The 22,251-nt window shown below is 46.0% G+C and overlaps 2 protein-coding genes across 4 annotated transcripts; one reads left to right on the top strand and one right to left on the bottom strand.

Moving 5' to 3' along the window:
- Positions 1-773: 773 nt before the first annotated feature.
- Positions 774-13,872, bottom strand: zbtb10 (zinc finger and BTB domain containing 10). 2 transcript variants are annotated; one of them, XM_088364287.1, is made up of 5 exons: positions 12,936-13,871; positions 8,077-9,073; positions 6,258-6,314; positions 4,864-5,039; positions 774-3,913 (listed from the first exon to the last, which is right to left on the bottom strand). In XM_088364287.1, the coding sequence occupies exons 1-5, from the start codon at positions 13,569-13,571 to the stop codon at positions 3,620-3,622; spliced, it is 2,160 nt and encodes a 719-aa protein (XP_088220413.1). In that variant the 5' UTR covers positions 13,572-13,871; the 3' UTR covers positions 774-3,619. The 2 variants fall into 2 exon arrangements, with proteins under 2 accessions (XP_088220413.1, XP_088220414.1); XM_088364288.1 differs by lacking the exon at positions 6,258-6,314 and having other exon boundaries at positions 12,936-13,872.
- Positions 13,873-16,361: 2,489 nt separating this feature from the next.
- On the top strand, positions 16,362-21,606 carry tpd52 (tumor protein D52). Of its 2 annotated transcripts, none has more exons than XM_088364324.1 (7): positions 16,362-16,657; positions 19,277-19,419; positions 19,489-19,637; positions 19,745-19,846; positions 20,481-20,522; positions 20,979-21,027; positions 21,107-21,606. In XM_088364324.1, the coding sequence occupies exons 1-7, from the start codon at positions 16,639-16,641 to the stop codon at positions 21,212-21,214; spliced, it is 612 nt and encodes a 203-aa protein (XP_088220450.1). In that variant the 5' UTR covers positions 16,362-16,638; the 3' UTR covers positions 21,215-21,606. The 2 variants fall into 2 exon arrangements, with proteins under 2 accessions (XP_088220450.1, XP_088220451.1); XM_088364325.1 differs by lacking the exon at positions 16,362-16,657 and adding an exon at positions 18,576-18,806.
- Positions 21,607-22,251: the final 645 nt, after the last annotated feature.

The raw sequence follows: 22,251 nt of genomic DNA, 5'->3' as shown, positions 1-22,251 counted from the left end.
ATGATCGCTACAGGTGTGGCCAACCTGTGACGTATCGATGTTGCAATGCCGGGCCCTCCCTCGTTCGGGCGGGGCTGTGGCTGTCAGTCGTAACCACGTCCACTCATCACCTCAATCACCTGCACCCGCCTCTGCTCAGCAGCTGACTATTTAAACCAGGGACGTGGCTATGCCTACCCTGCCAACATGAAAAGGGGAAAAACAAATTCAATTGTTTTTATTAGTCATTTTCCTTTTAATTTCAATAGTTTTGTATCATTTTGGACCAAAATCACTGAATTTCTATAGTTATTTTAAAACCGAAGACGATTCGCTCGGAGGAGCCAACTTCCTGTCTAGCAGTGTGCTGCTGCATTTGGTAACCCCGCCTTGATAGTTTGTCAAAGACAGGAGAAAAAAAAAAAAAACACCACCAAAAAAGGCCATGGACTGGCTAATGAAACTAGCGTTTTGCTCGTGCTCACCTTTTCAGGACAACATTTGAAAACAAATGGTGCAGCAACTCATATTGACTGACACTACAACACTCAAGCCCATGCTTGCTGTCATCTGTGGGAAAAAAAACATGATTGGCAATACTAAAGTGTGGAATGACAAAACTCTCATCGCAAGACACAAATTAAAATATTAATCTAAGACTCTCTGAAATATTCTGAATTTATAATGCAAAAGTGAATTAATGCTGCTTTGGATGCATTTTCTGCATCAAAGGTTAAGACAATGCTTATTTTTTCTTTCACAATGTCTGAGACACAAAAACAATCCCCCAACAATTTCAGCAATATCAAAGTTTTATTTTTAAAATGTAATATAGAGAGGAACAGTAGTACAATCTGATTTAAAACAGAGAGAAGAGCAACAAACCAGGACAATGTTAAGTTCAATCTTTGAAAAGTTCTAGTAAAAACATAAAAAGAGTAACCTGAATTTTGCTTATTTTGTGTTCGGAGGGCACCGGGTTTTGCATCGCTGACAGAGACCAAATAAGTTCAAAAACATAACTTTTGTCTTTTTTTAATCTTTACAGTGTAAAAAAATACAGCCGAGAAGTGGATGGATGGATATGTGTATGTGGGGGAAACAAAAATTTGTAGTGTGGTGGCATACTTTTGTTTTGCTTATTGTCCATAAATACAGCATTAAAAATAATTTTAAAAAATCAGTAGGATGGTGCGAATAATAATAAAAAAAGACAGTAAATCAAGGACAAGCAGCGCACGGTAAAGCAGAAGGGAGTTAAATATAAAATTTTCCATATATTTCTATTCATAGACTCTCCATATTGTATCTATTACATCACAGGCCCCACCCACAGTGATTTTTGAAAGTGACACGAGGATGATGATGAGGGGTACGAACTGCATATGGTTGTACACGGGCTATATATACGTCAATATTTTTAATTGCGTTTTGCTAAATACTGCCGCCCCGTGCGCCATTCGAAAAACGTGAAGTTGTGGGAGGGGACAATCATCAAGGGGAGGGGCCAAGGGAATGTCGCCCGGCTCCTCCCTCCCGTACATTAAGATGAAATAATTTTGGTTGGACAAAATAAAAATTAACAGTCTTGACTGCATTTTTGGAGTCAATATACTTTGATATAGATATATATTAAATAACAAACCGCTAAAAAAGAAAATTGGAAAAAGTTCCATTCAGACCCACTTTTGGGAGAAAAAAAAATAAAGATCAAAAGTAAGTGCATGTCTATGATGGCGCCATAGAGCTTCACTCATTTTAGTCTGGCGGAACCACACAAACTACCTGGCAGACAAAATTAAACATTTCAAAACAACTTTGGACGTCCAGTCACCGTTACTTGATTCCAAATATATGCGGCGATATAAACGGCGTTTACAACTCTGTACCAAAAAGAAACAAAAGACATCCGCTTTAGGTCCTCGTAACGCATATTTCACACAGAAATCTACTGCCGTATAAAAGCAACAATTTTTTAAAAAATGGCAAAGATTACCTGATAGTCCACAGAAACCCCTTGAAAACCGGCATTTTTCCGCCTCTTTTCGTCACGGCCCGGCAATTTACCCGCCTCGGAGGTTGTATCAAAGTCTTTTATACGGCGTCAAGATAGCGGGGAGGGTTTTTGGATGTCACAAGAGTTCAAGCTACACTCGAGGTCCAGCGCCTTGCCGGGCCAGGGAAGCCGAATTCGGCCGCACTCCTCGCCCATTTTTGCAGGGTTGCTTATGTTTGGAATGACAATAACCGTTAAAGCCATGCTTGGGTTCGGAATTCTGCAATGCGGGACAGGAATGTGGAGTTCAACACTCAAATTCTCTGTTTTTGTGTGACAGGCCAGCTGGTGGTGTAGGAAGAAAGCGAAATGATAAAAATTAAAGCTCTGCCGTCGGTCCAGTATTTGTTTAAATCTATACTGCGTTGCTACTGTCTATTAACTTTTAACCCTCACTCACTCTTCTACCCCCCCCCCCCCCCTTTTTTTTAATGTCTGCACAAAAGGGGCGAGTCTTGTTGGGGTCTTAGGACGACTATGTTACAACTTAAAGGCCGGTTTTTGCTGGGTTTGGCGTGAAAGGCAAAAGCGGACAAATGCCGGGTGTTGGTTTGTTTTTGGGCGGGGTCCCTGCGTGAAAGAGGCGATAGTGTTGTAGAGGAGGTGAAGCATCAGTTGAACAATTGAAGCTTTTTTTTTTTCATGACAGACATCATGAAAATTAAAGCCTCGCTTGTTTTGTAGGTCCAGTATTCTGCGACAAAGCATTACAGCACCAAACGTCGTCATTTGGCAAAAATCTTTAAGAAAAAAAAAAAAAAAAAGGTAACAAAACATCAAATGATTCAAGCTTTAAGTGAAGGTCAAATGCTTTTTTTAAAGTGTTAGCGTGACATAGCGATTGGTATAAAGCTAGATAGAATGGTCCCCCCCCCGCACTTTACTTCTTATACTTTTAAATAATTTGTCTTAACTCTAAATGAACAAAATGAAATAATAAAGGTGTCTTTTCTTTGAAGTATATTCAGTAGTTTTTCCTGCTCCATCTTGGTGTGCACTCTGTTTGGCATGACGTCAGCACAGCGCCATTTTCGTTTCTTTTTTGTCTTTTAAATTAATATAACATATAAATATGGCTGTGAGAACGCTAGTCACCCAACAGATTTTTTTGGTTCCAAGACTTGCACAGGGAAACGAAAAAAGGAAAGAAAAATGGAATAATAAAGAATATTTTAGCGCAACTAAACGCCATCTACGCAGCAAGTTAGAAAAAGGAAAAAAAAACATAACGATAAAAATTAGATCATCTGTGATAAGACCATAAAATCTTCTTAAATTAAATAATTAACATTTTTTGTCTCCAATGATTGGTCTAGCTAGCCCTCCCCGCCTATTTCAAAGGAAATATACAACCCCAAAAAAACAACTTGATGATTTTATATAATCTTTCTTTGAGCATTAATAATAATAATTACAATAATAATTAAATCTGTACATGGCGGGGATCCCACGCTACCAAAGCTTTCTTTTTTTTTGTCAAACTCGCATAATCAAGCAACCGCAAGGTTTTGGAGAGCACTTTTGGAGTTGATTGTTTACCAGCTTACAAAGAGTCAAAGCAAAAAGAATTTGGGTGAGGCGAGGCTAGAACTCTTTGTCGTCCTCCAGAGGGGCGGCGCCCCGGCGGGCCCAGGTGGCTCGCTCGTGGTCGGCCGAGTCGTTGTCGGCGTCCAGCAGGTCGTCGGCGTCGCCGGCCTCAAAGTCGTCATCCCGGGGGAACTCCATGGTCTCCAGGCCCTCCTGGCTGGCCTGGTGCGAGTCGGCGCAGTCCACGCACACGCCATAGCGCCGCGAGCCGTGGCGGATTCCCACGCTGGCCGCCAGCATGAAGATCTTCTTGCACACCATGCACTTGTATTTCTTGTCTTTCTTGTGCACCTGCCAGGGCGCATGGGACGGGACGGACACCGTCAGTCCAGTTTTTGTTCGACAATACGGAACTAATTTCTTTCGCTGCCTTTCTATGGAATAGACTGCGCCTCTTCATGAAATGAATTAACAACTATGTTGACAATTGATTCATCATCTCGAGACATTGACTTAAAATTGTCAAAAGTCTTGGAAATCCACCCTTTTAAATAGAGGTAGCAAAACGAATTGAATGCCAAATAATTGACTAAATAAACTATTTGGTGATGGACCAACTTATAAATGTGCAACTCCTCCAGCCTTTCAACGAAACGGGTCAAAATAAATGAACAATTATCAGTTCTCATATTGATCTCCAACAACATGATAATCGATTAACCTTTCTCAGAATTTCAGCCTCAACTTTTTCAATTTCTGTAATCTTCCATAAATGCGTTTCATCAGATCCAATTTTACTGTACACAATTTTACTGTGTTTTTTGATGATTTTCTGACGTACAGACTATAACAGTAAGTAACTAAATAAATAAAGGGGGAGAAATTCACATTTCTTTTCAGATGCCATTCAATCATTAATAAGAAAATATTCAACAGATTATTATTGAGTATGCTTCATTGGGCTGCAACAGACTTACTTTAATATACAGTCGGTGCGGCAATCAATTCGTTATTTGAATGAACAATAAATTGTTTAGATCAACTGTCTAATTGCTCTGAATTCCAGCCTCAACGATAATCTCGGGAATTCTGCAGGCGATTTTTTTTTTTTTGTTCAATCAAAAAGATTTGCAAATCTTAGCTTTGACTTTACCAAACCATCATGGACATTTTTCTCAATTTTCGGCTTTTTGGATTGGCTAATTTAGGATTCTAGGTCAAGTGAATAATTGCACAGTGGCCAGTGGCAAGCCAGCATTGTGATAGAAATAGCGTCTTACCAGCGACGTGAGCGTACTTACCAGGGAATGTCTCTTGACGTGCTCGCGGCGGGTGAAGAGTTTGCCGCAGATGTCGCAGCTAAAGGAGCGCACGCCCGAGTGGATGACCAGGTGCCTCTTGAGCGTGCGCCGGTGCTTGGCGATGTAGTTGCAGTGCGGACACTTCAGCTTGTTGATGGCCAGCAGTGACGACTCGCCTGGTAGCAAAGGGGAAAAAGTCAGCGGGGAACTGGCGTGTTGCTTACTTGCGTCAAGGGCCGTCAATCAAAACGGCAACTTTTAAACTCCATCATGAAGGTTCACAACTAGGCAGAAGTGCTCACCAGATGGTTGCTGGCTGGTTCCCCGCGATGCACTTTCACATCGCGAGGGTTTTGCATGGCCAACTGCAGCTAGCAAGATACGTTGTGCCCGCTAGGACAAGAGGCACCAAGAGGACCATGCCAGCTGCTCTCCCCGCGCCCGCCCGCCACCCTTGGATGATAACGAGCTCGTGCAGACAGATGGTTTTGAGTGTAAATTAGTCGCCTATTGATTGTGAAGGCGCTTGAAAACGGAGCACGCCGGGGCGAAGTGAAGAGTCACGGCGTTTTGTTTGAACTCACAACGGTGCAGTCGACAAGGCAGTTTGCTAAGGGGGAAGGAAGTGAAGGCTTGGGAAGGAGTTGAATCCCAGCTTACCTATGCTGAGTGTGCATGTGCGTGTGTGTGTTGGGGCAAGCACACTTCTTGTCCGTTTCAAGTAACAAAGGGGTGGTGCATCTTTTCCCTAATTTAGCAAGCACTTAGCATGCAACCACACTGTTGCCATGGTGATGACACGCTTCCACCCTAACCTCCACTCAGTTGACTTGCAATGGGAGGGCATACATTTGTTTGTTTGTTCACCTGCAACACATTTGGGGAGCCCGACACCAAGAAGCAATTTAACAGAAAAGTACAACAAAAACTTCTTGTATTGCGTACAACCACATTGTTGTCACGGGGATGTCACGCTTTCAGCCCAACCTTCTATTCATCATTTGAATTGAAATGACAAGCAGAAACTTAAGCATGACATAATTGGCACATCTTAATTTGAGTGAAACACATTTGCGGATTTAGTAGATAATAAAACAACATTCAAATTTGCACCCAAAGAAAAGCCCACCTCAATGCTGCTTTACCAAAACAAGAAAATTAAAAAATACAAAACCATTATTACTCTTTAGAACATTTTTCTTTCTGTAACAACCCTCTTCTTTTGTAACAACTTGCACTACATTTTACAAACAGGCTGGTTGGTGTGTTGGCTTATAAATGTTAACAGTGTGGTTGAATGACCAATTTCCTTTGAAAAAATCTGCGTTTGTGGTTTTGTTTATATTGCAAGGTGGCCTCGATGAAAATGTTTGAGGATGCATGTGGCCGCTTACCATTCTCCCAGGACTCCCCTGGCTGGATGATGCTATACTGGATCTGATTGGCCAGCTCTGGGAAAAGGAGGGCAGGATTTAGGATAAAGGAGCGAGGGAACCAATGACAGGGACACAAAAAACATTATAAGGGAGAGGTGGGAGGTTTGTCGGAGGGGAGACGGGCGTGGCATTTTTGTGTACACAACTAACCACGCCACACACATCCACGCAGATATATATATGCCCTATTGTATGTAAAGTAGATGGGGGGGGCACACCTGCGAGTGCATGTAACCGGTTCCGCCATGTTACGTTCCTACATCCCACTGAGAACATGGCCGCCATGGACCCTTGCTCAATATTTACAAATGGGCCTGGCTGCAGAGGTGGCCACACACACTAATACCAAGGTTGGAGGTATTAAAAAAAAAAATAAATAAATAAATAAAAAATAAAAAACTCATTTACAAAATTTTTCAGCCACTGTAAAACTTCAACCTGTACAACCCAATAGAGTAAAACAGGTGAGTTGTAAAAGTGTGCACACCCTCTTACTAAACAATACTCAGAACAAAATCACATTCAAACTTCGACTAAATCAAACAACTGTCATCATTGATTCTAAAGTTCAAATGTTGGAGTAGCTCACACATTGTCTCACTAGCTGTACGATATTTTCTTCAACTGAAGTTGGACAGGTTCAGATCGTGAATAGCAGCACGTTGGCACCCTCGTGCATTCGGCGCTCGATTGTGAAAGTGCAAGCGAGGTTGATTAACGTGGCCAACTTGCCCCAAAATCAATTGCACGCCACTCTCGGCTTTCTGTCCGGAAGCCATGTGACGCGTGCAACAAAACACGCCACTGTGCGGCGCCTAATCGGACACGGACATGGGACTGCGGGGAGAAGTCGATCCATTTTGCTGATAAGGATGATCTGCAGTGTGCATATTTTCTTCTCACAATGCTGCAAGAGATGCAGCCAATGTATAAGCGCACCCTTGGGCGCAAACCATTAGCGCCACATCCCCCAAACCCCACAAGGAATCACTTGTGGAGCGCATTAGATGGAGCTGCAGGCACTAAGAGCATTGCAATGCATTTAGAGGGGAGGCCTGAGGGAGAAGAGCCGACCCCTCCACCTCCCACCCCACCCCACCCCACCCCACAGCGCTTTCTTCATTATCCTGCATTAGGGAGGGAAGCAAATGTCGGAAAAAAGCACGTCCCTCGCTTCTGTCACGGTGGAGGAGCGCCACTTTAATGGCCGAAGGAGAGATTTACTATGGCGAAAGGGCGGCGGGTAGATTAAAAGGTTATTCAAGGATCCCAGCGGGTGGAATCAACATGTATGGAAGGACACAAAGAGGATTTCCAAATGGAATCACACACATTTGATTTTATTGTGGAAGGCTAAGAGTGCGCGGCGAGGACTCGTGCAGCGTTGGCGAAGCAGCGGCCACAAAGTAGGCGTTAACGTGGCGATAAGCCTCCGTGCCCTCCTCCCGCCCGGCTCCAGAGCGATTAGCAGGGGATCATCAGGAGGAAACACCACGCCAGATTGAGCCTGCTTGATCATCGCGCACACATGCGGGCAGCCCGCTCCAGTCGCTCTAGAGCGCTTGACGTGCATCTGTATCAGTGATGTCAAAATGAAAAATCTAATCGATTATCAACTTAACCGTTTGGAGCCGGTGTTTGACTTCAAACTGTCCAAATCCTCTGATTTCAGCCCCTCAATGGAAATTATTTGTTGCACGGCGTCAACATGTCAGCAATTTTTTTTTTAAATTTGGGCAGAGGGAGGATGCAGGAAGAGTGCAAATGTGCGTCCTACCGGCATTTTCTGAGAGCGCCGAGAAGTCCTCTCGGGGGTAGGAGGCGGACGGCTGGATGAACATGCCCTCGTCAAAACCCTCCTCAGGTTCGGGCGGGAAGTTGTAGACAAAGCGGCGTGTGGTGGCCTGCTTTTTCCGGCGCCCGCTGCCAGCAGCAGCGTCGGGGGTCTCGCGTTTGATGGTGGCAGCCGCGCCCGGCTCGTTCCAGACGAAAACCCGAGCGTGGGCCTCGTTGTCGGCCGAGTCGGACGAGTTATCGTGGTGGTGTTGGGTCCAGGCTCCCGTGGGGGCGCCGGGGGGACCGGCCCCGACCGGCGTCACCTCCACGTCACTGGACTCCTCCTTGAGCCGGACAGCGCCGTTGTCGGCCTCCCCCGCCGCCTCCTTGGCTCGGCTGTTGCCGCTGGCTTTGATGGACAACTTGGAGAGGATGGTGGTGGCCCAGAAGTTGCTGGGCTTGCGGTCGGGGCGCCCCCGCTGGCCCTCCTTGGCCAGCGTCTGCCGCTTGTTGTAGTCCACCAGCACCGAGTCGGGTGCCTCCTGCTTGATGCTGATGTTGAGCGCGTCCTTGATGAAGGCCCGGCACGACTGCACCACCTCGGTCATCTGCAGGTAGCTGGCCACCGACATGACCTCAATGGCGTTCTGGCTGGTGAGCAGCAGGTTACCCGAGTAGAGAAAGTCCAGGATGACCGAGAAGCCCTGCACGGCGGCCATGTCCAGGTGCGTGACGGTGGCCTGGTCCTGCACCTCGCTCTGAGTCAGGCAGTAGAGGGTCTTGAAGTAGCGGCTGCCCGCCACCAGGATGTTCTTGTGGGCGCGGAACACCTGGCCCGACACCACAATGTTGACGTCGCACAGGATGCCGCTCTTGCGCTGCTTGTCCAGCTCCTGCAGCAGCTGGTAGCAGTAGGAGTTCTCGTTGGGCTTGTTGCGGTAGTCCTCCTCTGAGGAGTTGGTGGAGGGGCTGGCGTTGTCCGAGGGCCTCCCCGACTCCTGGGTCATAGCAAAACCACACGGTTAGGTGATGGACGGCGCCAAATTAGCAGATTGAGGTTTCTGAATGTTGTCAGTCGCAATATTGTTCTGAATCAGTCCATTTGCAAGAAGGACATGTATGTATATATGTATTTTTTTTCTCGAACAACTGGCATCAAGCTGGACACATTTGCAAAAAGTCACCTTTTAGGCTCTCCATATACTTTGAGCAGTCTTCTATTTTGTTGCCCCTAAGACACAAATGTAAGTTTAAGGGGACGAACGGCTTGGAAAGTTTGCTGAAGGACAATTTGAGCACACCGTGTACGGGTTGTGTGTTTATACAAATCGAACAGTATTTCCCTGGCGCTGGCCTCATCTTTACTCAACACTCTGACGTGGGCAAACACCCCCAGGGCTTCCGACACGCCTTCTCAAAGGGGACAAACCGGTCTGACGGGCTTCCAAAAGGGGAGTGGGGATACAAATGAGCTTGCTACAATGGAGGGACGGGCTGCCTGGACCGGGAGCCGTCGGCACCTCCCGCTTTCCAAGTTGAGTGGAATTGTTTGGAAAACCTTCTGGCTTGCTTGAGGAGTAGCTGAATCAAATCTCATGGTGGACTTTTTGCACACTGGAACAAAGAGAGACCTGGTGGAGGATGGATGACGGGAAGGGGAGTTGGCAGAAGAGCTGAACTATACCCCCACCCGTCCTCCTCACAAGCCAAAGAGCCAGCCTCGTACCGAGCAAGTAAGATGGGGGAGTACACAAAACAATGCACGCACACACACACCGTGAGCTTCATCGTACATACAAACCGCACTGACATTATATACAGGACGCCTACTTTGACAGTTGGGTTTTTTTTCGCAACAAAATTGCACAGCAGATGTCCTAATCCAGAATAATTCACATTCCTCTGGCATTTTTGCCCCCCTCCCACCACCCTCGCCAACACACAGAAAGCAAGCTGCACTCACACACACACACGCACACACACACACACACAGCTGGGGTTTCAGCCGATTAAATTCATTTCGCAGAGGTCCCCACCCAGCCCCCACTGTCCACGCAGCAGCCCGGGCACACGAGATGGCATACAAAGACGAGAAAGGAGCGGGTGGGATGAGGTGGGTGTGTTATCATACATCCTCGGCCACACAGCTGGAGGGAGAGAGTGACGGGATGTGAGGGATTGCCAGAGAGTGAATGGGAACACGCTCGCCGTAACAGCTGAAAGGAGGCTTAGAATTGAGGAAAAATTACAATGGCAAGATAAGAGATGGCTGATAGTCGGCAGACCTTGAGAGAAAACGTGGAGCTGAGGGAGAGGAGGGGGGGGGCACGTTAGGCAAAGGAACGCGAGCAAGCGCCAAAGTCGACAAGGCCACCCCATTTTTGAGTGGTCTTCACAATGGCCCACGTTCTCCCCGAGGCTCATTGTCCACTCACTGTGGGCCTTTTGAGAACTCACTCTTTTTCCTTTCCTTCTGCATGTGTAATACGCTGGCGTGTGGGCAAGGAGAGCCACAGTCGCTGACACAAGAAGGAAAAGCTGGGATGGCAGGCGGACGACAACAATCGACGACAGAGGGGTTGAGCAAGCCATCAAAACAAGCCACGACACAAATAAAGCTCAAACCTAAACAAACTGTGGAGCTCTGCCCCCTCAAGGCAGATCCGTGCCAAACACGATACACCTTGAACAGTAAACCAGCAGAAATTAAAGCCCCCCTAAAGAACCCCACCCAGAACTCACAACCCCCTCCCCACAACTCAAGTCAACCCGACCGGCCGGTCCCCAGTTAGCAGAACAATACAGCTGTGTGCGATTGGCCCAAGGTGTAGGAGGGCCGAGCCAACAATGTCGTGCCACAGAAGAAGGGGGGGGTGTGGGGGGAGGGGGGGGGGGAGTTGCTAATTCAACAAGAATTCTCCCTGTCCTGTCCCACTGACCTGCAGCCCCCAATAAACATCATGTCCACGGGAGATGGCAGATCGTAAACACTCCGCAAACACTGGGGTGGCCTTGTCTTTGTCAGAGCTACAATCAAGGGGTGAAATGACCCCCCAATTTTCCATCCATGGGGATCACTTGAGCTAGCCGACCCTAACTCTGCCCCTCTGAAGGCCAGACTAAACTTTGGTTTGGCTACATTTGGTTGCCAGGCAGAATCAGAAGCATTGAGCGCCCTAATCCACTAGCGGCGCTCTCCTTCCCAATTAGACACGTGTACAAGTTAGTGGATCACTAAGTCATTCCGATTAGCAAGTGCCAGTGGCAAGCAAAGAGACTAAATAGGGCAGTCCAATCCTCTTGCGAGCGAACTGGGCCTCGCAAGTCAGCTGCAATAGCTCACTCAGCGGCACAAACGCTCTTTGACACCCGATTGGAAAGGTCCGCAACGTTGACCGAACACTCCCTGCTTTTATGGCATCTGAGAACGCCATGCAAATGTCTGCACCATTTAAAAAAAGGTTATTTTATCACACACACATCCACTCTTTACAGTCACGTAGCCCTCAAATATTCGAGCGGAGATTTCAACAAGCCTGAATCACAAGATACACCCCAAAGGGATGACCGTCAACAACAAAAAACAATATTAGAAAATTGTCCTTGATTTAATCCATGTCGCGGCACCATGAAATGAGTTAATTCTTCGAAGACCAATCGCACAGAATTATTTTCCTTTTTGTTTTAGTACAGGGTTATCAATTTTTGGCAACTAAACTCTGACCTTAAAATCATGACTGCGATGTGGCTCACCGTTTGACATCTCTGGATTAGGGACATCCATTTCACCCTGCTCTCAATAGACTTTTTTTTTTTTTTTGCTCTTGTCCAGTATGGATTTTCCGGGGGTCGTTCTGGCACAACGCCTCTAATTTAGCTCCCCAAGGGGAGGAGGGGGAAGGTTGTGTAAAAGCAACAGAGGTCACCAGGGAGCAGGAGCCTTGAGAGGAGTGCACAAAGGGGGGAGGGGGGGGTGGGCATGCAGCTCCCTTGTCACTGTGACCTCTGGCGAGATAGTAATCAAGATAGGGGGCATGCAGCTCCCCTTGTCACTGTGACCTCTGGCGAGATAGTAATCAAGTTAGATGCCGAGGCAACGGAAAACATGGAAAAAGGAAGGGGCATATGTACAGTACCAACTGAATGAAACTGCTTCAAAGCGGTGTGCAAACAAATGTACTTAAGGGTCAATTTGAATTGTTTTTAGGAAGCCAGGTCATTAAACGCATTTGTAAGATATTAATCAGTTATTTATAGTCAAATGCAATTAAATTTTTAACGATAAATAAAACGATAAGTGCATATGTAAAATGTTTTAGTAAAATCATATACATGTCAAATGATTCCTTTGAATTATGAAATACTTTACATTATGGTTATACTTTGTTATGAACAGATCCAGGGTCAGATTAAAGAGCTGAGCCAGGAGCTTTGATGGACCCGCGGGCTATATTTTGCTTACAACTGGCCTTGAACATATACTTTTCTGCTGTTTACTGCCAAAAAAACACGAGTAGGAAGCATTGAGGGGATCACAAAAACTCACGGTTGTACTAGATAGCCAGCTAACTTGCACGATTTTCAGCGTTTGCATCGAGAATTTCACTCCAGACTCGAGCGTCTCATTCCGGATACACGGCCAACAAGCTACCAGTTAGCTTAGCCCTAAGCTAATTAGCTTCAAAGCGGACAGCGGGGATCTCCGACAAGTTGGTTCTCGACTGCAAATGACTGATAAAGTTACTCAAATATCAAGCATAAGACGTGGTGTTAAAAGTCGATAAAATGTGTTTGGGTGGTTTGAAAGTGTCTTTTATGTCAAGGTTTGATAGCGGTTCAGGAGTGTGGGGTACGAGTTACCTGTTTGCTGGGGTCATTCCTGCTGTGCTCGGCCGACAGGTGATGTCGGAGGAGCAGGGCCCGCTTGTAGCTCCTGCTACCCTTGGTGAGCTCATCGCCGCTCCGGGTGGCGGCGTCGCGGCACCACCAGCACGACATGAGCCCCGTCTGCTGGCAGAAGCGCAGCCATGGGAACTCGTGGAGCCACGACGCGTGGAAAAGCGAGTGCTTCTGGAGTAGCGTCTGCGGTCTCATCCCCACGCCGCATTTCCTGGGTCCCGCCTCGGCGCTCCCGGACTCCGCCAGGTCTTTGGTGCACACTTCCTTATAGCCGTTGGCGACTGCGTCACCTTCGGAGTCGGCGTCGCCGCGACTGCGGCTCCCGGCCACCCCCTCCGTGTCCTCTTCCTCCTCCGCGTCCGGCTCCGTGCTGTCGCTCACCGAGCCGGCGCCCTCCAGTCGCTTCCGCGTTGGTCCCGTCGCCCCCAGGTCCCCGTCATCGTCTTGGTCCGGCCGGTTGCCGTTAAAATGTCGGTCCTGACAGGCTGGGGCCTCCCAGCTGCTACCGTTCCCCCCGCCGCAGCCTGCGGAGCCCGTTAGCCCGGCAAGTCCACCGCCTCGGAACGCCAGCGACCTGCGGTTTCTCTCGCCGGACATTTTCTTGCGCTTATGACAAATGTCTCACCAGGATCCCCCCCTCCACGGCAAATGCTCCTTTTCCCCTTCCGTCTTCTCTCTGTCACCCACGCCGTCGTTAATCGTCGTCTTTCGGTCGCGAGGTGCCCGGCCGGTACGAGTGTTTCAGTTATGCGGAAAACAATCGCTCTTTTAGGCGCATACTGACATTTTCAGGTTTCTGGCTGCGTCCGCGCAGGCCCCGCAGAGGTCGAATGGCAACGACTTTCCTCCCCACAATGCACCTCGAGTGGTGCTGGAGGAGGAGGAGGGGGGGGGGGGCTGGAAGAGGGGGAGCTGGGGTGCCGTGGCTTGCCAATGGGGGCTTTTGTGTGTGCAAGGCTGCACCCATTTTCCGCATGCTTCTTATATCTCTCAGTCCCTCGCGCTCGCCTTTTTTCATTTAGTTATCTCCTTAACGCTTTCTGACTCTGCTCAAAGCACAGAAATTCACTTTTTGAAGACCTTTCAATCTCTTTTGTACGTCGTAGTATGTTCACGTGACGTATATACGAGTCTGCCGTTATATTATTCTGATAACAATAAATAAAATCCTCAATGACATGCCACAAAATTCTGCTATTATGTTGCATTTTAGTACTTTTTTGTTTATTGTGAGTTAATACTTTTATATACTATGTACAAATATTTTAAATACAACTGCAATAGTATAAAATAATCCATTGTTTAAAGCATTACATGGCACTCAAGAATAAATTATAACATAAAATATTTAATGTAATAATAAATACACCTTATGATAGGAGATTTTTCATATCATTCACGTTTAGAATATTTGATCTCAGAACCAGGGCCGTGGACTCGGTCGGATTTTTGCACCAAGTCCAAGTCCGAGTCCGGCCTCTTGACCACCGAGTCCGAGTCCGGCTGTCCATTTTTTCTGTTAATTCATGTGACTGCTTAGTCTTTATTCAAGGCTAATTTAGATCAAAATCTACCAGAACGAACGCAACTGCTTTCACACTGGCTGGTTCGGCTTATATAGGATCCCTTGCTGAGAGCGCGGACGTAAAAGTGAGGCAACGTTCCAATCGGACGTCGGATCGATAACATTTTCCCTGCCCTACCGGAGTTGTGCTAGTTCATAACGTAGATCACTCATGGCGTTGTCATAAATGTACGGTTGACAATTTAATCGATAGAAGTGGATACATTGGAACATAACCTACACTCTAATATATTATTTGACATGGTATTAAATGCGTGGCTTTACAAAAATAGTCATTGAAGCCCACCCTTAGCCCTGAGTGCCACTGGCATGAGGCAAAATGCTTGAAAACACACACTCTCGCCCAATTAAATAACTATTCTGAAACACAGGACATGTAAGATAATATTTTTTAATCATTAATTACACCATTATAGCTCAGACATTTATCTAAACACAAATAATTAGTGACGACCCCACAACTATCGAAACACATCAATGATATAAGCTGGGTGACATAATCGTCCTTGACATTGGTACATAATGTAAACATTAGCCTAAGTGCAATTCAACGTGGCCGCATTGATCGTAAGCAGGGCTGTGGACAGTATTCCTACGCGCATTCTTAGCAGCATGATGAAAATAAAATTGAACGTATTTCTTTTATTGTCGACTCGGTCAAAATCAGCACCGAGTCCGAGTCTGAGTCCGGCAAAAATGACCGAGTCCGACCGAGTCCGAGTCCCCGAGCCCGAGTCCACAGCCCTGCTCAGAACTGTACGGCATGTCCATTAACCCCCCCCCCCCCCTTTCAAGCAGGGCCTGTGAAACTATAAAGTATTTTCTTGTGGTTTGAGCTTAATTGAAGTCTGTATACAAGACAATAGAGTACAGGTACAGCAAGCACCTGTCCCACAATGCTGTTGTCCTCTACACTGAACAGTACAGAATGTCCACTTCAGCTTCCTTGCACTTGGATGCAGGCTGGGCATGCTGTATTCATGAGAACCTCCCTCTTTGTGAACGTGTGTGACCTGCTTTGTGCATTTGTGATAGTTTGCATAGCCAGGTGTAAAGTTTCACTGGTGTCCAATTAAGGGCTTTGCAGACAGCGTGTGAACAGCAACGGGGGCATAAGCCGCCCTTAGTTAACATTGAGGTGGCTATGTGGGGATGTGTCACACTTGCGTAGTGGCTGAGTGGCGGCCTTGCAGGCGCATCTTGTTCTCGCACTGTTGGCTCACTCTTACCACTCCCATTAAAATATGCAGCGCGTGTTAAAATGATTTTAGAAGCGCAACGTGTGACGAGGAAGTGGTTCTTGAAACCTAGTAGGAAAGAGGTCCGTCAGTCATGCAGGCCTACTGGGTGAGAGGCCTGGTCCTAAGATCCGCCACAATAATATACTGCACCTACACAGAATCATTTTATTTACAAATTTTTCTAAAAGTTATTGTCAGCCAGTGACATTTATTTATTATTATTTTTTAATATCAATAAAGTTGGTTTTATAACTTATATTTTATATCCCTAATATAGTAAATTTGTGTTTTTAGGTGCCTTTCTGATTGTTCCAATACACAAAGCATGAAAACATGTATTTAAATGTACGGAATACGTGTCGATATGGCTTCGTGTACATTTGATGTTACATTCATCACCTGGTCACCATTAAATGCTTCAGTTAAGAATTCTGCCGTTATTTTTGACAGAAACACTTCAGCCGAAATGGGTTGTTTATTGCACATGCGTGGTGTTAGCGGCGTCGCTTTGACACCCACGTGCTCACCTCTGTTTACACTTGTACGTGATGACGTAAAGGCTACGCGCCCCGCCCCCACGGCATGAAAGGCACCCAGCCAGAGACAAGAAGGCAGAGACCAGGAAAAGAAGACGACGAAGAAAAAGAAGAACTTCAGTTTCAACACAGAAAAAGCGTGTGTCCGTGATTGGATCTAAGAGCACCACACACACACACGCACACACACACACACGCACACACACACACACACACACACACACACACACACACACACACACACACACACACACACACACACACACACACACACACACGATAGCATCCACCAAGACGCATTTATGGACAACAACGAGAAAGGTAATCAATTTCTTTTCAATGTCTCGCTCATACTTTGGGTTGCTGTCGAGTTTAAAAAAATGCCCCAAAGTGAACAACAAGATGTTCATTTGTGGATTTTAAATGACAAGAAAATTTAATGCGGAAGTGGACTTGTCCGTGTGTGAACGAGGAACTCACCTGGCTCAATTAACCACAAAAAAAAAAAGAGCTCCAATAATGGTTTTAAACGCCACGTGTACAGCGTGCTTATAACATACATATATTGTAAATGTGTTTTTCTTGACTGGGTATATAATCTTTGAGAGGCCAATCAGTGTCGAGTGCGCATGTCAGTAAATGCAAGCAGGAAGTCAAGTGGCACAAGCATGCCAAATGTATTTTGTCATACACATAACAGAAATAAAGTTGCCTTACCTTACAGCGCTATGCATAATAAATAGTTTGCGTTTCAGCACACAAAGTATTGAGTCGATTATGCACGAATACACTTTATGTTGAGCATTTTGTTAGTACCATGTGCTGTCAGTTTTAAATACTACCAATCAAACCTCAGATTAAGTGCTGTAAAAGGCGCAAAATGTTCATAATAATGATTAACTGTTCTGACCTTTTTCTGGATCATAGTTCAGAATGGACCTTCAGAGGTCTAACACCACTTCCAACAGAAATTTTAAATTCTTTTTGCAGCTAAATGTTTGTAGCTAATGTAAATGATGCTGCAATCCATCTGTTTTGTAGCCTCGCAAGCTGACAATTTAATGAGCTACCTTATATTTGTAGGCGAACGCAACATTATCGGGCCGTAGGTGTACATTAATCCTTTTATAGGCGCTTTGTTGTCATGGCAACAGATTTCCCATCCAGCCTCAGCCTGGAGACGCTGGCCGGCATTCTTTTTCTTCTTTTAGCATCCTTTGTATGCGATCAATCATTAACAGCGTGGTGGATTGCTTGTGAATTGATTTGCATCAGCATACTTCCACAAGGCAGCAGCACCTGAGATGTCATCATATCTGACCAATTTAGCAAGTTTTTCATGTGAGCAAAGATATCTCCTCGCTTGTCCAGGGACCCCGCAGCCACTTTTCATAGGACAAGAGTTTGGCACGGTGGGCAATCCCCCTCGCCACCCCGTGATTTTGGTTTTCAGAGGCCATCATGTGACACGCTATGCGGCAAAAATTACGCTAATTGATTTGATGCTGCGACCCATCAAGCCGCGCAAATGGACGCTTGTTCTCATTTTGTAGAAGGGGACATAAGCAACAGGGTCTGGTTTTCATAAAAGCATTAACCATGTACGTGATGAGTTAGTGTCTTTTGCATGTTTTTTCTTAACAGTGAATTGTTTTGGAATCAAACTAAAATAAAGTAAAACTATTCAGCCTTCCCCCAGTTACCTGATGCATGTATTTATAAACATTCACCGCCATACAAATATTGACAATTATGAGAAAATAAATCAAATTTACATACATTTGACTACCCTTGGAATATCTGATCAAAACTTTACTGAACAGACAAACTTATATACATTTGACTACCCTTGGAAGATCTGATAAAAAACTTAACTGAACAGACAAACACACAATGTCTTGATGCTTTTAGAAAACATTTTAACAGTCATACATATAATAACAAAATGGATCTCAGAAAAAAAATATCTTGACTCCTACGCTGATGCTCTTCTAGAGGATCTTGTCATATTATTCAAGCCGCCTCTCACACACACACATGCACACATTCATTATGAGCACACACAATTCCCGCCGCAACCCCTCGGGCGTCCATCGCGGCCCCCAACCCAAGACAGGCCCCTGCCCGGATTAAACGCTGGCCGGGCTGTAATCTGGGACACGGCGGATTACGCTTTCGCTTGTCTCACGTGACGCATGAAGGGGAGCACCAGGATGGGCGGTGGGGGTGGGGGGTGGAGGGGGGTTCACGCAACAACCCCGCAGTGCTTTCTGACGAGCGCAAAGGACGACATCCCTAATGTGAAAGAGGAACGCGGCGGGTCACGTGCACGCGATGGTGGCGGGCTGGGACGACACGGACGAGTACTGCTCGCCCTTTGACTTTGAGCAAGGCGTCAATGCCAGCTACCTGTGGCTGGCGCCCGCCTTCTGCAACATGCCGCCCGGCTCGCCGGCGCTCCGTAGCCAAGGTAAACATGGGAACGCGGCCGTCTTTGGTTGGGTGAGCGCTCGCCACAGCCATCGGCGCAAGTTTCGGTCCAATTACGAGATGACGCCTTGAAATTCTTGTCATCCAACTGTCTCTTCTTTTTGTGTTTTCTCCCAATGGACGGAACTTCAGGAAACTGAGTCAACCTTGTCTTTGTGGAAACAGTTTGGGGGAGGTTCAATGTCTTCTGCTTGCTGTCTTCTTAGTGTCCCAAATCTTTTGCCCACACTCAGCTGTCTCCTTGCCACTCCTCCTTTTGATGGAGTGGCCATTTCTCCACGTGGAAGGCTTTTTGTATTATTGATGCGCTGCTGCTCCCATTGCTATCAGAGTGCTGAAACGCTTGGCTTCCATTACGCTGGTCGATACCGCCACAACTGCCCTCGTTCGCCACCCGATGGCCACCCAAACTGTCAAGCAAAAGCAAATGAGCATTTGCGGACCTTTCAGGCTCGCAGCAGCATCTGGATCCAGCGGCCGAGGTGGGTCAGAAAGCAGCTGAGGTGGGTCAGGACGCGGCAGTGAGCGTGGAAGCCCCACCGCCCACGATGACGGAGGAGGAACGCCAGGAGCTACAAGTGGAGCTGTTGAGGGTTAGTGCTGTCCTCATTTGTTGCTCCTGCTGGAGTCTCGCAATGTTCCAAGTGAGGTTGCGCCTGCAGGTGGAGGACGAGATCCTGACACTGTCTCAGGTTCTGGCGGCGAAAGAGAGGCAGCTGGCTGACATCAAGCGGAAGCTGGGGGTGACGCCGCTCAACGAGCTCAAGCAGAACTTCACCAGAACCTGGCAGGAGGTCACCACCTCTTCGGCGTATGTCCTGCACTTCCTCTTTCCTTTTGTCCGCTGAACCGGATGAGACTGCAAGGTCACCAGCAAACAAACTCACTGACTGACCAGCCTTTTGCTGCTCTTCTCAGGTACAAGAGGACATCAGAGACGCTGTCACACGCTGGCCTGAAGGCCACATCGGCCTTCTCCAACATGAGTCTGGCCATCAGCCGTAAACTGGATGACGTCAGGTGGGCCACGAGCGCACGCAACTGCATGTGGCAGGAGACCTTGAAACAAAATGTGACTACTGGCATAACCTAAATGGACAAGCAACTCATCTAATAACAACTAACTAATAACAAGCATGTATGAACTGCGATGGTTATGGTTGCTAAACCCTTTACTCGTCTTGAGCCAACGGTGGCTGATGGACGACGTCTGTTAATTCGCACGATGGCCGCTATTGGTCGTCATTTATTAAACCAAAGCTCGTGGACTCTCGCTAATTGTTTCCAGCTTAATCCGACAGTCGGAACCCACTAACCCCGAGACCCCCACGGCCCACCTCAACATCGCCTTCCCAAGCGAGAATGCTAATCCAACCTCTCCGCTGTCATCCTTGCTCCGTGGATTATTAGCAAACCGCAAACAAGATTGATGGGCTCCTCAACCTTGTGCAAGTGCCTGACAAGTTGTGTGTGTTTTTCATGGTGGACACAAAAACCCCGGGCCCCCCAAAACACAAAGCAACATCAACAAGCTCACCCTCAATCAGGCTTAACGGGTCATAGCGGGATGGGTGTGTACACGTGTGCCGACTGCTATTCTGAAACGACCTCTAACTGACTTCCACCCCTTCTTCTTCTTAACGCTGCTGACTAGCAAGCGCTCTTTGCAGCACTCGGCTAGCATGCCTGTCATGAGGTAAGAAGGACGACGTTGTGTCCGCTGCACTTTTTAGGCAAGTTTGTCTACCAAGTTGCATCAAACTTTACATTTGAATTAGTTATGTCAAGTAGAAAGTTGTACACAAACTGTTTTAACTTTTTTTAACTACTGGGACAAATTGTTGAGGATATACTAACGTACTGCATCTGCAAATATTTTAAGCAATAACCAGTTTTTAAAGTTGTGAAAGGAAAATAATTTCTACAGAAACAGTTACAGTTAGCAGTTTTTTTAACCAAAATGTCATTTGTCTTAATAAATAACTAATGGTACAAAATATATATTTTTTTTCCATAAAAATTCCAAGTGTGACGTGCATTTTTGCAAATGCAATGTTTATTTTACTATGCTATATTGTTTTAATAAATGTGCATGTGATTTTCTTTTACATCAAACATATCACCTTACGAATTCCGGAATTTCTATTCCCAGGAACGCTCCTACATTCAAGTCATTTGAGGAGAAAATGGGAACATGGAAGGTATATATTAAACAAAAAAAAAATCCTGAAAAAAAGAGCAATGACATTAAAGAATCTCCAAATCCATTTCCTGTTTCAGAACAAGATGAGTCCGTCAGAAATGGATGGCGGCGAGCAGATGAATGTTCCCGACGCAGAGGCTCAGCACCAGGACACGCCCACCAACCTAGACGCACCCTTGCACTGACAACCAACCTTTGACGCTCCCATAATGTCCCTCTACATGTCTTTAAACATATTGGCAACCTGACCATTAGAACTGTGCAACCTCTTAACATCACATTTTGTGTCACGCGCCCACTCACCTTAACAACACACACACATAGCATTTTCGTTTTGTAAATTTTTGGGGCCAAATCAGCTTTGTAGCATGCACACATACACAGCCAAGGAAGTAAAGCTAAAGTGAACATTTATACAATTTCTTGGTTCAGGTTGGCATGTTACTAACCACACACTGTAAAAATATATATGTAGAAAATAAAATACACTCTTTCCTCAGTGCACTTAAAGATATTTTTAAGTCTCTCGCATCATCATGGCTTTTGTCAAACAAAATAAAGAAAAATTGAACTGCAACAGCTGTTTTAATTAACTTTAAAGCAGAAAAATGCTACAAAACTCCGTCGATTATAAAATGTGTACAAATTATTCATGCCAACAAACTGCTTTACTTGTTTAATTCTAAAGTAGTTTTTTTTTTATAGCGTCTGTCTTTAACGTAAACAAAACAAGTACCAGAATAAAAAATGACTGGTGAATTTGGTGATCATGAGAAAATGCATATTAACTGCAGTTCACGATTTGAGCACGAGATGGTACTAGATGTGCAACATTACATTTGACATGAGGAACGTTACATACGCACAGCTACGACTGTTTTATCCCCATAATGGACATTTGTGATCCCTTGACTTTCTATAATAAGCAATCTAATCTATGTTTAGGAAATGATTTTCCCCAGGGTTAAGGGACTTTTTTGCCGAAAGAACATGCACTCTTACGTGCTGATGGAAATTGCTCGCTTTCACACTACGAAAACAGGGCGGAGTTTATGCCTTCTCGGTCATTTTGTCATGCTATTATCGTCTGCTGAAATGGGATCATACTGCGTGAGAAAACAAAAGTAGATCAGGTTGAGGGAAAATAGGCTCCCAATGAGGGAGAAAACGTGCAGTCTTCTGCCTGTGGCGTCAGCAGATTCACGCAAATGTCAACCTCACT

The sequence above is a fragment of the Syngnathus floridae genome, chromosome 21, assembly GCF_059516105.1.
Source record: "Syngnathus floridae isolate MCC-2025c chromosome 21, RoL_Sflo_1.0, whole genome shotgun sequence".
In the NCBI taxonomy this organism is placed as follows: Eukaryota; Metazoa; Chordata; class Actinopteri; order Syngnathiformes; family Syngnathidae; genus Syngnathus; species Syngnathus floridae.
The sequence above is the reverse complement of the archived record's forward strand: the minus strand, read 5'-3'. Positions and strand labels throughout refer to the sequence as shown.

What these genes read in the sequence shown, in the direction of transcription:
- zbtb10 (XM_088364287.1), bottom strand. Translation starts at nt 13,571, where the DNA reads ATGTCCGGCGAGAGAAACCGCAGGTCGCTGGCGTTCCGAGGCGGTGGA. An exon ending in GGAATGACCCCAGCAAACAG is followed by an intron (nt 9,074 to 12,935) that starts GTAACTCGTACC and finishes GCTATGACCCAG; the next exon opens with GAGTCGGGGAGGCCCTCGGA. An exon ending in GGCGCTCTCAGAAAATGCCG is followed by an intron (nt 6,315 to 8,076) that starts GTAGGACGCACA and finishes TCCTTTTCCCAG; the next exon opens with AGCTGGCCAATCAGATCCAG.
- tpd52 (XM_088364325.1), top strand. Translation starts at nt 18,671, where the DNA reads ATGGTGGCGGGCTGGGACGACACGGACGAGTACTGCTCGCCCTTTGAC. An exon ending in GAGGTCACCACCTCTTCGGC is followed by an intron (nt 19,638 to 19,744) that starts GTATGTCCTGCA and finishes TGCTCTTCTCAG; the next exon opens with GTACAAGAGGACATCAGAGA. An exon ending in AGAAAATGGGAACATGGAAG is followed by an intron (nt 21,028 to 21,106) that starts GTATATATTAAA and finishes TTCCTGTTTCAG; the next exon opens with AACAAGATGAGTCCGTCAGA.